The sequence below is a fragment of the Tauraco erythrolophus genome, chromosome 13, assembly GCF_009769465.1.
Source record: "Tauraco erythrolophus isolate bTauEry1 chromosome 13, bTauEry1.pri, whole genome shotgun sequence".
In the NCBI taxonomy this organism is placed as follows: domain Eukaryota; kingdom Metazoa; phylum Chordata; class Aves; order Musophagiformes; family Musophagidae; genus Tauraco; species Tauraco erythrolophus.
In genome coordinates, this window is record NC_141477.1 from 22,550,280 (window position 1) to 22,564,981 (window position 14,702).

At 48.2% G+C, this 14,702-nt stretch overlaps 1 protein-coding gene across 1 annotated transcript in view; it reads right to left on the reverse strand.

Moving 5' to 3' along the window:
- ARHGEF9 (Cdc42 guanine nucleotide exchange factor 9) overlaps positions 1-14,702 on the reverse strand; it is a 184,229-nt gene that overhangs the window by 156,796 nt on the left and 12,731 nt on the right. The window contains exon 3 of the mRNA XM_086619470.1: positions 12,800-12,909. Within this exon, the coding sequence (XP_086475596.1) occupies positions 12,800-12,909 (110 nt within the window). The remainder of the gene's footprint in view (positions 1-12,799; positions 12,910-14,702) is intronic.

The following is a 14,702-nucleotide window of genomic DNA, read 5'->3' on the forward strand; positions in this document are numbered from 1 at the left end:
ACTCAGAGCAGGTTTGGTAAAAGCAAGAGAGTGTTGGGACAAGAAGCATTCACACTTAGTCGGGAGTTCAGCAACATGAAGACCTTTGTCAAGAAAGGGGAAAAACTGAGAAAGAAAAAAAAAAAAAGAGAGCAGGAGTGGGTTCGTCTATGAGTTAAGGCTGTTTTAGGTGTAAGCCTGGGGGAATTAACTTTAACACTCCATTTCAGCTTCTTTTTCCCTTCTCTTTCGCACAAACTTGCATCTCTCTCTCCTGTCAGACTTTGATGGCTTTATGTAACTGTTTAAAAATTGAACAAGCTTCTTAACTTAGGTTTAGCAGAACACACTTTTTTTGCCTCTCTCTCTTGAATGCACATTAAGAATAAAGATTTCCGGAGAAAACAAGACCTTTTCCATCCTCTGACATCAACCACTGTAGCACACAAAGCCACATCCTTGAGGACTGTAGTTTTTGTACATTCTGTTCCAGTACAAGCCGACGCATCTGCATCCCCAGTGGGCTTTACAACTGGTAGCTGGAAAGAAAAACTCATCCCAAAGAAAATGCACAGGTTCACCACCACGGCAGCACCCACAGTGCAACGCTTCAACGGGGAGCAGAATCCTAGAAAGCAGTAACGAGGAAAGAAACCCAAAAGCCTTGGCAGCAAGGTATGGCACCAGAAGCCCTGAGCAGTGGGCAGGGGCTTGCCCCACATTACAGCCTCAGAAAGAGTCTGTGACCTGCTGCTACCATGAGAATAATTTTTCTTTCTTCTTTTTTTTGCATACAACATTCAACAGCAAACGCACAGCACGGGCATCTCTCGCTCCAGCTGCTCTGCCCCTAGTTTGGAGCTAAACCACTGGGCTGTTGGCAGAGGGCTAAGCCTGCAAAAGGCACCAGCCACCGACTTTGCCCAGCTCTGATTTTGGAAGACAATGAGGAAAGTGCACCCAGTTCTGCTCCTGGTCATCAGTGCACCACCCCGGGCAGCCCATCTGGCACTTGGTGCTCATCCTCCACTCCCAGGTGCTGGGCAACTCCACAGGCCATCCTGAGCAGGTTCTCTGCTCATTAACCCTGAGCACCCCTGGACACGGCGGTCCCAGCCAGCAAATCCAGTTCGTGCTGCACACCAACACTACTGGCCTCCCCACAACGCGACAGCGCTGTACTTCCCCCAAGTCACAAAAAAATCCCAAGGGACACAACTGCATCGAGCACTGCGATCCCAGCAGCATAAAACCTAATTAAACATTTTGATACCCAACATCTCTTGCACCCAAACAACCAGGACGTGACAGCCTCACGACGCTGCTGCGCAGAGGCCAGAGCTACTGCTGCCCCTTCTAGGGATGGGAATGCCGAAGTCCAGCCAAAGCTGAGTTTTCCAGTATCACACAGTGAGTCAGGCAGATGATATTAAGGAATAGGACAATTCTCCCTGATTATCTGCTGTTAATCTCCTGGCTGTATGGAAGCTCTAACCCACGCCTGCCCGCACCCCCAGCAGCATGTGGGGTGGGCTGGTAAAGTCTGCAAATGAGCTACTAAAAAGGCTGCCAGTCATGAGCACTGTGGTTTCTTCTCCTCTGCTGCTTTTGCCTGCCACATTCCCACTCCAAGTTTCACACATCCCCAGCGTGATGCCATCCCTGGAGGAGGTGGCCTCGACACCCACGTAACCCCACGTGCTGCCGGATACGCGCTGTCGTGTCCATGCATCCCAAGCTGGTTTGTGGTGCATGTGGGCAGTCGTGTTGGTGTGTCAGCATCCCACAGCGGACAGGAACCAGCTTTGAGGGTGCAGCCCAGCCCATGGGCCATACGTGGTACAGGTTTGTCTTAGGAGCTGTCCAGGCACAAAACAGAAATTTCAAAGTACAGACCCAAAGTTGACACTGCAAGCGGGACCTTAGAGTCGAAAAGCCAGGCGGAGGAGCCACCAGACCACGGGTCCAGAAAACAGAGCTGTGTCTCAAGGAAAATCAGCACATTTTTAGAGCCCTGACCAAAAGACTGCAGCTCCACAAGGTTTCTGAATGTGGCCTGCTCGGACATCTGCACTGTGCATCCGGAGTTTAGCACGTGCATCTAACCAGGCAGCAGAAGCACCATCAGCGAAAGGAACGCCTAACGCAGATGGGCAGAACGTGTTGCAGCCACATCAGGCAAAAAGCAAATAACGAAATAATAATTGGAAGAAGATCCTGACCCTGCCATGGCTCTATGGTGCAAGCAGTGGGGCTGACAGGGTGCAAAGGGAGAACATATTTCCCGCACGGCCCAGGGCTCATCCTTGCACGGACGCTGCTCCCCAGCGTGTCGCAGGCGGCTGCGGAAACGGAGCACGATGCTGCCTTCCTGACAGGGGCTGCAATTGCACAAAGCCTGTCCTCAAACCAGGCTCAACTGCTCTCAGCCATCCTTGGGTCCATCAGTGGGTCATCAGTGGGTCTCCTCACCCCCTCTGCACCGAGCCCCGAGGGATCACCGCCCGCCCTCGCGGCTCCCGCAGAGGCGGCTGCACCACGCTCCACGCCACGGGGTGACCAGCCTGCACGCCCTATCTGCAGCACATTATATAAAGCCATATGGGAGGCAGCTCCTTTGGCACCACCACTGGTTACCTGGTTAACCCCGAAATCACTGCAGACCCATAGCTGCCTGTAACGGCACCACTCAGCTCTGCTGCTCCGTGTCAAGCAGGAGTTTTCCACCACCAAACTTCTGACCTACTTCTGGGTTGTGCATCTTCTCCCCCTCTCTGCTCCTGCCCTCAGTCCCCAATTAAATCTGAGTGAGATTTCCTCAATTATCCTCTTCCTGCTAATAGATGTGGAAAGAGGATGCCATAACAATGTATTCCCCTGGCAATGGTTCAAAATAAATCTCCGAATTAATGGTGACAAGTGCAGGATGTAGGAATATTTTAATTAAACATAAACGTATAGAAATGAGCAGTTGCATTTAAGAAAGCTGCTATTTTGCTGTCACCACAATACTTAACCTCTCAGCCATGCAGTGAGAATCTTAGTGCTCTTATTTAATTGACAGAACAATAAATCAGCACTAATCTCCCCTTTCTGCGAAGCTGTGCATGCTGATGTTCCGCTGAGGTCAGCTATTTCAGAACTCAACTGGCACAACCTAAACAGCAGCATGCATGGGAATCCTCCCTGGAAAACACTCAAATTTAGAAGAGGCAAAGCATCCTAATGCTTGAAACAGACACATACCTATAACAGAACTTGGAGGGGGGACCCAAACAATAAAAATCTGTGCCTGGAAATTTTTGCAGCAGAAAAAGTTTATATGAACCTTCGGCAAGAGGAGGAGTAGGAATAGTGAAATTCTCCTTGAACACATTAAGTGAGCTATTCTGGTAGGCACTCACAATTCTGCATGAATACGGAGATAATTCGAACAAAATTTCTAATTGAGGCAAAAAAGGTCCGCGAGGAACACGTGATGAACAGCGCCTGGGAATCGCTTTGCCCGTTACAGCAGACGTCAAGCCTTTGTGCAACTTTACAGGCCCCTTTCGACTCATCCCAGGAAAGTGTTGTGAGATAAGAAATTGCAAGTCTTCATAAAAAGGAGGCTTTAATCCCATGGAAACTACATCTGCACACCTACAAGCTGCATTTTCCACACCTGAGTTCCTTCTTTATCTCCTCTATTTATCCAAAACTGTGTCTTGGGCCAGAAACGCTGTATGATCTCCTAACAGCTAGATAACAAACTGCAATTAAACACATCACTGCAAAGGGAGCTCAGCGTAGCAATGTTACAGAAGAAAGAAAAAGAAGTTTATTTTAAGCCTGGTGAAGAGTAGCACGCAGGATATTAAAGGAAGCCAGATCACATGCCTGCTGCAAATACCCAGTAAACTTCACAGGCAGCATGTCCATATGCACACAGCAAACAGCTAGTAGGGTGATCTTAAAATTATTTAGGGCACAGCAGTGCTGGATGAGGCTGAAACGAAACCAAATGAAGACTTAAGGCAAGGTAGCAAAGGAAACATCTCCGCAATGAGACGGGAAACCATCTCCCATCTTTTGGAAGTCAAAAATTAGTAACACCCCCGGGAATAGAGTGCCATCTCTCAAAACTCTAGTCCCCTTTTTTGTATAAGAAAGGCAGTGACTCCAAACCTACTGAAATTATAAGCAGCAATACTCTGCTCGTCTCTGGAAAACACACTTTCTCTAAATATCTCCTGAGAGGCTCTAAACAAAAAGCTGCAGCTTCCCCTCTCGCCTCCCTCCCATCACTATTTGCTGTCCGTACACCAAAAGCCGTCGTTTCCACCTTAATGCACATGTACTGCAGCTATTTTTGGCCCAGAGTGACGTGGCTTTGTTTGCATAACTGAGTTCCCACCTCATGATCTGCCGCTCTAATAGTTTGCAAAATAATAGCTGGAAAATGCCCGATTCTGAAAGAAGCGCCTGTAAAGTTTGGTTTGCCTTTATCTTACAGAAAAAAAAAAAAAAGAAAAAAAAAGAGAAAAAAAGTCTTTCTGCAGAAGCACTTATAAAACGCTTCAGCAAGATGTAAACAAAATTATTTAGTGATGACCAGCTGGGATGCAAGAATTTAATTCTGTTCTGGTTTGGGTGAAAGAGAATCAAAACAGAAAAGACAAAACAAAATTCACACAGGAAGACAACCATTTTACACAGTGGAGTTTTAAACTCTAGAGCCAGATCCACTGCAGACCTGAGTTGTAACAACTCACCTCAACCCAAAATATCTTCCATAGGAAAGGCAAACCTATCACTGATGGTTAAAAACAAAAGCAGAGCTCAAAAGAGCAGCATTTCGGATGAAGCGAATATGTCAGCTGGACTGTTCTCAACTGTCAAAACTGAGCTGTAACCACAGATCTCTCTTGAGGAATATTTGGTGCTTGTCCAGTGTTAAAAATAAAAGTGAGATGTCTTAGAAGAGAAAGAGATGGCCCTAATAAAGAATGTAAGGAAATAAATCATACGTACAAAAAGATCCAACCACTGGTTCTTCTTCCCCAGTCCCCAACTACTGGCAAAAGACGGACAAAATCCACTTCTATAACAACTTTGTCACTGCACAATGCTGTAGAGGTGGGACTGAGCCAGGAGAACTGAACATTTTTGGTTTAGCACATCCTTCTTTGCAAAGTTCCAGCGGTTCAGGATCTTACTTCACTCCCAGCCAATGCTTTGCCTCCCCGAACGCTGTTGCCTGAGCAAGAACTTCACGTTTGGGCAGGATTATTGCTCAGTTTATACTTGAGACCTCTTCCTTCATCATCTTCCTCCCTCATCCACCACCCTTACCCACTCTCCTGCACCCAATGTTGGAAGAGCTTGAGGCATTTCACTTTACATCCTCCCTGGCTCCAGAGAAGTCACGCGGATAAATAAATAACACAAGACCATGAGCAGCTCAATCCCTTACAAACCCTGGCCGCAGTAAAGAGAAGGATGGAGACTGTGGTGGGGAGCAGCTCTCCCTCCTCATCTCTAGGAAGACATTTCTCACCTGCACAAATCACTGAGCTGCCAGAGATGGGAGGAGAGTCTAGAAACATCTTCCTTACCCTGCACTGAAACAGCACGTCCTGGGAGCTTCGCTCGCGGCGCTGGCTGCCCGACTGTGCCGTGTTCCGTTCCAGCAGGGGAATCACCCAGCAGGCACGACACCGTGCAATTACAGGGAAAACACCGGACAGCACGCCGTTCCGCAGGCAGGATGGAGACAAAATAACACAGCTGTCTGCAAAAGCCTGCACTGCCTGCTTAACCATCTCACAGAGTTGTAGTGGAGCCGAAAGCATCACCGTGCAGAGCCCAGGTCAGTCGTACTGTGAACACTGGAAACCTCCCAGAGGTGCTCAAGCCAGCAGTGGTCCGACACAGCTGAACATCTGGGAGTCCACACTCACGAGACAAAGGCAATCCCACAAAACAGCTTCTGTCAGCATTGCCTTGTGCAATTCCAGGAACACAGACATCATCGCCAAGACACCCGAGCGCATCATCGCTACAGTGAAGTCTTTAATTTACCTTTAATTTACCTTCTTTACAAGCTTTAATTTACCTTCTTCCCTTCGTTTTCCTGCTTTCTAGAGGGCAGCACCTGACTGCAGCCCACTTAAGTGCCCGAAAGACAACTGCAACAAGGCAGCCCTGTCACTGCCCGGCAACACGCTGTTCACTATTCAGCTCAGTCCCTTCCCCAGCATTGTGCCGACACCGATTCGACATATCCACTTCCACGTCTAAATATCTTGGCGACACCAAGCACCCCTACAGCACAGCAAGTCCCCTTTAAAAGGCAGTCACAGATCATTGCCCGGCTGCAGTGGGACCTGCTTGTTTCTCCAGGCAAGGCAAAACTCACCTAAAAATTTGGAAGCGTGTCAAGAGACAAAGCTAAGGAGCACTCGTCATACAAAGGGCAGTGGTGGAGTTATTTCTGCTTTTAGATAGGTAAGTTCTTGTATGAGGAGGAGGGTAAAGAGGAATCGTCCAGTACTGACTCATCTCTCTTGGAGGAATCTGCTTCTTGGGCATCCGGCTGCGGTTTACAGCAGGCCTTTGCTGGCTTGCAGCAATTATTTCGCTTTCCTTTTTCTCACTTACCAAATCATACACAGCATCACTGGGGAGAAACCCTACGTTTGACACCAGCACACAAAGTATCAGCAGACAAGCAGAACTGCAAGAGACAACACTTTGCTCGCATGGAGATTCGCAGGAAAACACATCTCGACCACGGAAGTGACCGGCACCCAAGCAGCTCTCCACATTCAGTGTAAGTTAAATCCCCTGCTGAGGGTGATGGTGGCTCAAGGCCAGTAGCCAAAGACCTCTCCGAAGGTGGTCCCCAATGGCCACGGGCTCTGTGCTGCGTCCCTGACAACGGGGTGGTTTCTCTGATGCTGGCTCATGGTGGTTCAGGCTCTGCAGCCTCTCTGACTCTTCAAAGGATGCTGCAATGCATCCTGCTGATGCAGAGTCTGTCTTGGTATGGTGATGGCAAATGGTATTTAATACTGGTAACAGCAGTACTGCAACCAGCTACTATTCCATCTTTCTTCCAGTTGCACAGGAATGCAATCACCGACCCTATCACATCAGACAGGGAGAACATGAAATGTCTGTTCTCGTTCAGATAAGACTGATCTCTCAAGGTTTTTAGACAACAGGATAATATATTTCCCTAGATATTAGAGACTGAAAGAGATTTATTAGGGGAATTATTCTCCATATTCTGTGCAGTCCATTAAGAGATGAAGTTTTCCCTGATTCATCGAGGAGCTCATTGCAGGCCATGTGATTTCACTAATATAACACCCAAGTTCCCTTTGCAGCTTCTCATCCTGTTAATTTTATACTCCTCATTCTCCAAGTACAAGCACAGCATTGGGTAAATGTCCCAAGTTTACTTCAGGTGTGAAAACCACTACAATTCCATAGGACAAATCCAGGGACAAAATCAGACCCTTTATTCCTACCTGTGGTACTAGGAAGAGGCAGCTTGTTACCCAAACCCGACTTCAGCTTCTTGATTTCTAAACCCAGAGCAAAATCCAGCCAAAGCAACCACACCTTCCCTGCAAGCCCCACATTTTCACATGCCAGTCGAAGCATCACAGCAGCGTGGCTGGGTGCACTGTATTTGCTTTTTATGAACCTATCTCCTCCACATCATACGAGTATCACGAGATTAGAACAGGTAGGGGAAAGGAGCAGAGGGGATGCTCCCACATCTTCCTCCCAGGGTGTCAACAGAAACTAATCAAGAGCTTTGGGCACAGCACGGTATCGCTCACAGCTCACACGGCCACAGGAGCAGAAGGACAGCCCTCCCACCTCCACACTGCAGCTCTCCATCACAGGAGCTGAAGGGGAATTGCCCTCGGCCGTGTCGGTCTGATGGTGCAGTGAAGCGCTTCGGACCTCATGTCTGAGAGCAGAGGGAGCCACGCGCGTGGTACCCGCTTCCCCTCCATCCTCTGACGAGTTTCTGGATGTATTTGTGCAGCCAGTGACCAGTGGCTTCAGCAGCATTTTGGTAAGGAAGATGCATCTCAGAATCACCTCTCAGCAGCAACAGAAGAGAATTAGAAGCTATGACCTGTGCTTTTGCCTTTCCCTCCCAAATTTAGCTCCTTTTCAGCTAAATACTGGTGACACTGCAGGGGCCTTGAATCACAAACGTAGCCAGAGCTTATAGGAAGCTCTACAAAAGCATTTGTTCCAATATTTACTCAGAGATTTTTCATGCTACACCTACCACGGACTTTAGTTTATTGAGAACATGGTGCACTGGGGAAGGGCAAACCACACAGAGTACATACTGCTGCCAAGCGAAATGTCGTTAAGGTTTTAGCAATGCAACACAAATTGAGTTTACATTAAAGCTTCTTTTGTATAAACCATATCCCAGAGTGAAACACAGTGACACAGCTGAGGAATGAGTAGAAGCAGAGCAATCAAGATGGAACTACTGAGCAACAGGGAAAAGGATCCATTGCAAGTTAAGATGAGGATAGAGGGCTTAATTTGAACTATAGAAGAGGTGATTATGCACAGTCCCCGTTACACACGCATTCAACGCTCTGTAGGATGCAGTACCACCACCTGCAGTTGCACAGAAAACACCTCAAGGTCCCATTGCACTATAAAGACCATCACGAACTGGAAGCTGAGATTCTTCTTAATACAGGCTTACCTGTAACCTCTGAACAGCTGAGAACCTCTTCTAAATCTAGAACTTCAACTCTCTCTTGCACTACCCAGAACAGAAACCCACAACCCAAAGTTCACCGTTTTGTCATTTCAAGATTCTCCTTCCTGTAAGAGCACGTGCTCACTGAAGCCCTGTCTGTCCCCAGGTGTGGTGGAGAAACACCCGTGCCATGGCACTGCTGGTGTAACACCAAAGTAATAAAGGCTCATGTCCCCCCAGCACTGCTCTACACAAAACCACAGCGCTCTTAAAAGTTATTTCTAAGCAAGATAAAATAACCAGAGCATGGTAAGTTTGTAAGTACTGCTCACTTCTGTACTAGGAATCCTAAAGTGTATTTTGCACTAATATTCATCACAGTCACTGGGGAGCAAGTTCAAAGCACGGTCCGTTCATGCGAAATGGATGCAAATGGGTTTAGGGATGACCTCGAGTTCACTGGAGACACTGTACATTCATTCAGTGTTCTCTGACCAGTTCATAAACTAAATTGGATTAGACACATCAGACCTCAGGTGCTTAAAGCACTGCCCACTGCTGCAAACCCACTACCTCGGAGGTCCTCGCTGAGCACCCTTCGGACAGACCCATGGGGAACATAAAACAGCATTAGAGAGTCAGGAGGGTCTCAGACGGGGGCATCAGGATCTGTCCACCTGGACTGAATTGCTGGCTCTTCCTTGAGTGAGGAAGCCAATTTTTATTTCTTTGTTTTTAATAATACTGCATAGAGTTTCTCAGAACTCACAAAAACATTTATAAATGCCTAAGAGTGGCTTCACGGAGGAAAGCAACGGAAGAAACTATATAAACATTTCGGAGCACTGCTAAGTAGAGCAGCGTTCATAGGCTTCTCAAGATATAAACCAACCCCCCTAAAAATATACAGATCAGACATACCGTGCCAGCAGATGTACTGAACGTTTAAAATGAGGGAAGAGAGGTTCAGAGAGGATGTATTTTCCTGGCAGCCCTCCATATGCACGTACAAACCTCTCGTAACCAGCACACTGATATTTAAGGTAATTAGCACCGGGAAAGCCGTGGGACTGTGCTTTTTTATCAGCCTATTTACACGGGCAGGAGGGCTAAAAACAACTACAATTACATCCAGCTCACGTATCCCAGTGCAGCAGCCCACGATCCCTGCTGCACCCCCTTCCTCCCCTGAGCAGCAAGGCAAGAGAAACATGGTGCAGGACACATTTCAAATAGGAAAAAAAAAAAAAATAACCCCACTAAACAAAACGCTCACTCAGCATTATGCTAGAAGACAAAAATAGAACACGGGAGAGCTGGTACTGAATATCAAGCAGCATTCCCTATTCACTGCAACACAGTGTGGGCAAGAGAGAACCCAAATCAACTTGCCCTTTGCTCTGCTCTCCTGGAGGCTGCGCGTTGCCCAAATTTCCTATTCCTCATAAACACATCAGCAGGGAATTGGCTTTGGGGAGCTGTGGACTCCCACATCCACCATCATTGCAATGGCAATAACCCACTGGTCTCTGAAAACAGCTCATGGCTTAGAGAGGAGCAAGGGCAGGCTGGGTTGGTGGGGTTCTTGTGAACATTCAACACCTTTGCACAGCAGGCCTGTCTGTTGTTAGTACAGGGGATGTTAAAGAAGCTGGCACTCGTGCAAAGTTTCCTTTCTAACCAGTTGCACAGTGGCTTCCTCCAGCACATGAACTGGTGCTTTAGTCCTTGTACAAGAGCACATAGGGCAGGCAGGGGGAAAAGGAGCAGAGAACAGGAAGTTCTGGTCATCAGCTGTCAATAAATGCACCTGACAAGAGATACCCAAGCCCACAAATCTTACCTCAAATTTATAAATCTTGCCAAAGAAGAAATTTCTTTCTGGCAAGTAGTGATTTACAGACCCGTAGATCTTCCCTCAGCTTGGGGCAGAGGCGACAGATGAATTTTCCGGCACTGCTATTGAGCCACACAATGTTATGTGTTATGTGTAACATCCTGCTCTTGCAGCTCTTAACACGGTACCTCAGATTTGTAAACCCCAGCACGGGTTTCACACCTGTCTGTTCGCCGTAATTCAGGCTGAACAAGTCTCCGAGGGCGTCTTGATCAGCACCCAAACCCAATTCTCTGTCCAAAGTGATGCACGGGGTCTCTGACACGCCTGTGTCCGAGATGAACATCCCACCCAGTTCTCTGCGGTCATGAGAAGCTCATTTCCCTTTCCAGTTCCGCATCCTTCCTAGACATCGCCACCGGAGAAGCAAAGTTTCTGAACTTACCCTTCCCAGACTTAAGCAGTACTTTTGGTTTGCTGAAGTTTCAGTTTCCCGCTGCCTTTGTGAGGGTGCTCTGGTGCCAGGCTCTATGTGCAATCAGAAACAAGGCTGGGTTTATTGAGACAACTCACGACACAGACCATCTTTCTTCTCATACGTGTGAGAAATACGGTGCCAAAAGAGAATAGGACCTTGGTTTCCCAGTACGGCCTGAAGGACAGCTAGGAAGGCTGCAGAGCACATGGCTCCTCTTAAGAGATTAAGAAAGTGTTTGATTAATTAAAGTAGACCAAACATATCCACACAGTGGCCAGCTCCAGATCCTGAACATGGAAACGGTTTATATGAATAACACACCTGATGATATTCCAAGGCAGGGTTTGCATATGGTACAACAGGATTCTTCATTGGTGTAACAGCAGCTCTGCAGCTGCCTGCCTTTTTCCTGGCCCCAGGGACAAACAGCTCTATTGGATTTGGATCATTTTATCTTCCAGGAGCTTAGACGTTCAGCATGCCTATAATCACAACAGCCTTCCTGAGTTGAAAGAAGCAGTTTATGTCTGGGAAGCAAGGTAAGACTCAAAGTGAAGAGAGAGAAAAGGAAGGGCTGAACTCCTGGTCTATCCTCTGGCTTGTACCTCAGCCCACAAAAAATGAGGAAAGAAAAAAGAACTGATGCAAAATGGCATTCCAGAAAGTCAAAAGTGACTGAAATACCAGTGGTCCATCCCTGCACGTGTTCCCTGGAAGCCAAACACCCAACGCAAGCAGGCTGGAGAAGGCAGTCTCACTTACTGCCAACTTAACTGCTTCTATGATGGAAAACCAGACACAGAGGCCAGGTCCTCCCTGGAGATCACATTTCCGGAAACCAGTTCATCAGAAATCAAAGGGAAAATGAATACAATAAAGGACTGGTAAGGAAGGACAGTAACAGGGACAAAGTGCCACGCAGACACAACCGCAGAAGGTCAGTTCCCCCTCTTGATTCCATCAGGGAAATTCCTGGCTCCCAGGTCATCCTTTGTTTGTCTGCCTTAGAGGAACAAAAAGGGCTAAACCTCTTCTGCCCTACTCACTAGAAAACTCTCCTTGCATCATGTTCACTGCCAGCAGCAAATCTATCAGGTTTGGGATAATTCAGAGTCTTACCTGTTGGGTACCAGTGAAACCAGACTCACAAATACTACAAATCCGAAACAAGACCACGGAATAACCAAGGTCGCCAGACTTCAAACGCACGGCACAGCACAGGCGAAAAACAACTCCCCACACAAGCAAGGAAACGCATCAGACAGACGGTGCAATTTTTGCCATATTTTCTGAATTTTTCCCAGAGAAAGACATGGACATCCCCAGGCCCACAAAGGCTTTTACATCCCCCACTAGAAGCATCATTCACAAAAAAAAAGAACAGTCGATTGCACCTATATTTGCAAAACACTTTGGGAAAGAATCAATGACATGAATTGGTCACCCAGACAGTGCTATGGGCAACCTGAAACGTCACAGGTCCCTCCACCTGCAAGGAGCACTCAGCCAAGGAAATGGGAGGCCCAGTGCCTCTGACAGACCGCGAAGCCTCGGAGATCCAGGAAAGGGGAACCAATCCAGAAGGGAAAGGATAACGCACCTATTCTTTCATTGCTACAAAATTAATAACAAAAAATCCCCATCTGCAACTGGAGGAACCACAGATTCAAGAAGCTGTTAGCAAAGCACGTTGTTAGCTTCCGAGGCTAAACATGCAGCAGTAAGTCCCAGCCCTGAGGCGGGCAGAGGCATATTTCAACCACCACCTTACCCTACTGATTTGCAGCTTCTCAGCTCCAGGCTTGAAGAGGTTCCATCGACGTCCACCGTTCCTGCAGTTCCCGCGCACCTTCAGAGTCTTTGAAGCCTGTTCGTTCTCAGCTGCCAGGATAAAATCCACAGGAAAAAAAAAAAAAAAAAAAAGGAATGACAAAAGATAAATGCTGTGCTTTAGCTCAGGCTGGGGGCGGAGGCTGTTCTTTTAAATGAAAGAAACAAAATTGTTTGCAAGAGACTCATTCAACCTCTTCTCTAGGAAAAGAGAGCAGAGGGTATATTTAGGTGCTTTATTCAGTGCTCTTGGGATACCAGAAAAATAGCGCAGCTTGGGTACTACAAAAAGGCAGGCACAAACTAGGAGCTGAGATCCAAATTCGGAGGTGGGGTAAGCAGGGAGGGGGGCAGAGAAGCTGGGTGTGAAGCCAGAACGCTCTCCCAGGAGCACCGGGCAGCACAAGAGCCTCGTCTGCGTGCACCAGTATTAAAAGTGCAACAGCTCCTGGGGTCGTAACTGCTCACGGCACCTCTGCGGTTTGGACCTGCGGAAATCCCGGCTTTACAGTCCTTGTGGTCCATGGGATGCAACACCTTGAAAAAGAAACAGCTCCTCGAATTCATGCAGAAAACAAAGACGGAGAAGTCCATGAAAAGCTGTTTTTCAAAGAAACTGGGCTACTTCTCACCCCAAGCGTTTCAGGCCAGTCCCTCACAGATGCAGTTCTGATCTAGCTTTAAGCGAGCTATACCATTCACACCAAACCTCAGCCTGGCCTCACAGATGGTAAAACCCAAAACAGCTTGTAAAGAAGAGGCAAACGGTGGAGAGGAGGGCTGGCAACTCACCTTTCAAAATTAAGCTCTGCTTTTCTAATCAACCCAAATTTTCAGCTCCCCTTCTTGTTCCTCCCTTTTTGGGGTGAAACTGCCATTCTGCGTGAGCTGGGGGTTTTCCCACCCACGTTTGGCAAGGTTAGATTTTAATCCCTTCCTCTGTCAGGCTCTTCACATCCCCTAGCATAGAGTGACGGCCACTGGGAGGAGGGAAACAGAGCCGAGCACCGTTCCTGCTCCCACAGCAGCTGCCAGCAGGTGCACGTGGGCTGGGCAGCGCACCTATACGTCCCTGTGTACACATACACACACCCATGGGTGTTCCCATCCCCTGGAGGCTTGTCATCCCCTTCATGGAGAAAGGCATCAACAGAAAACAGCCAAATTCTGGAATTCTTCCCTAAAGGATGCCCAATGCTAATTTTCTTTTTCCTGATGCACCTCTAACCCAGGTGGGGGTTTCAGGCTGTGTCAGTCCTGAGGGATCTGAGACCAGATAACAAAAGGTTAGGGTTAGGTCCCAGGCTTCGGGAGAGCGGAGATCCACACCCTCGCTGCTGGGGTTCAGGTCACCTTTACCTTCCAGGGGCAAAACCCACAGCTGCTATATGCTCCTTGTCCCCAAATCGAATCGGTGGGGACTCTGCTCTGCCCAGGACAGCAGCGCTGAGTGCAGCAGAGCTGGGACCCTGCTGCAGCCCGGGCACGGCTGGGTGGGCAGCAATCCTGATTTTCTTCCAGCGTTGCTGGGAGAGAGATTGCACCGAGACCTATTTCCTAAACGCCACGCTGACGCAGGCAGCCTGCTGCTATTTTTAGCAACGCGTTTCACTTTCTAGACTCGCAGCACATCAAGCTGCAGTGCGAGTGCCCGTTATAGCGAGAGGCTGCACCAGGCTCCAGAGGCAACGCGCCCATCTAGTAGCACTCGGGAGCAACGTGCAACCACAGCAACGCTCACATTGAGAGACGCGTGTGTGACCCCCCTCCCCCCCCCCATGGACTGGAAACGTGTGCACCCCGACAGAAGAGCCACCAATTACAGAGGCACCCACTCTGCCCTT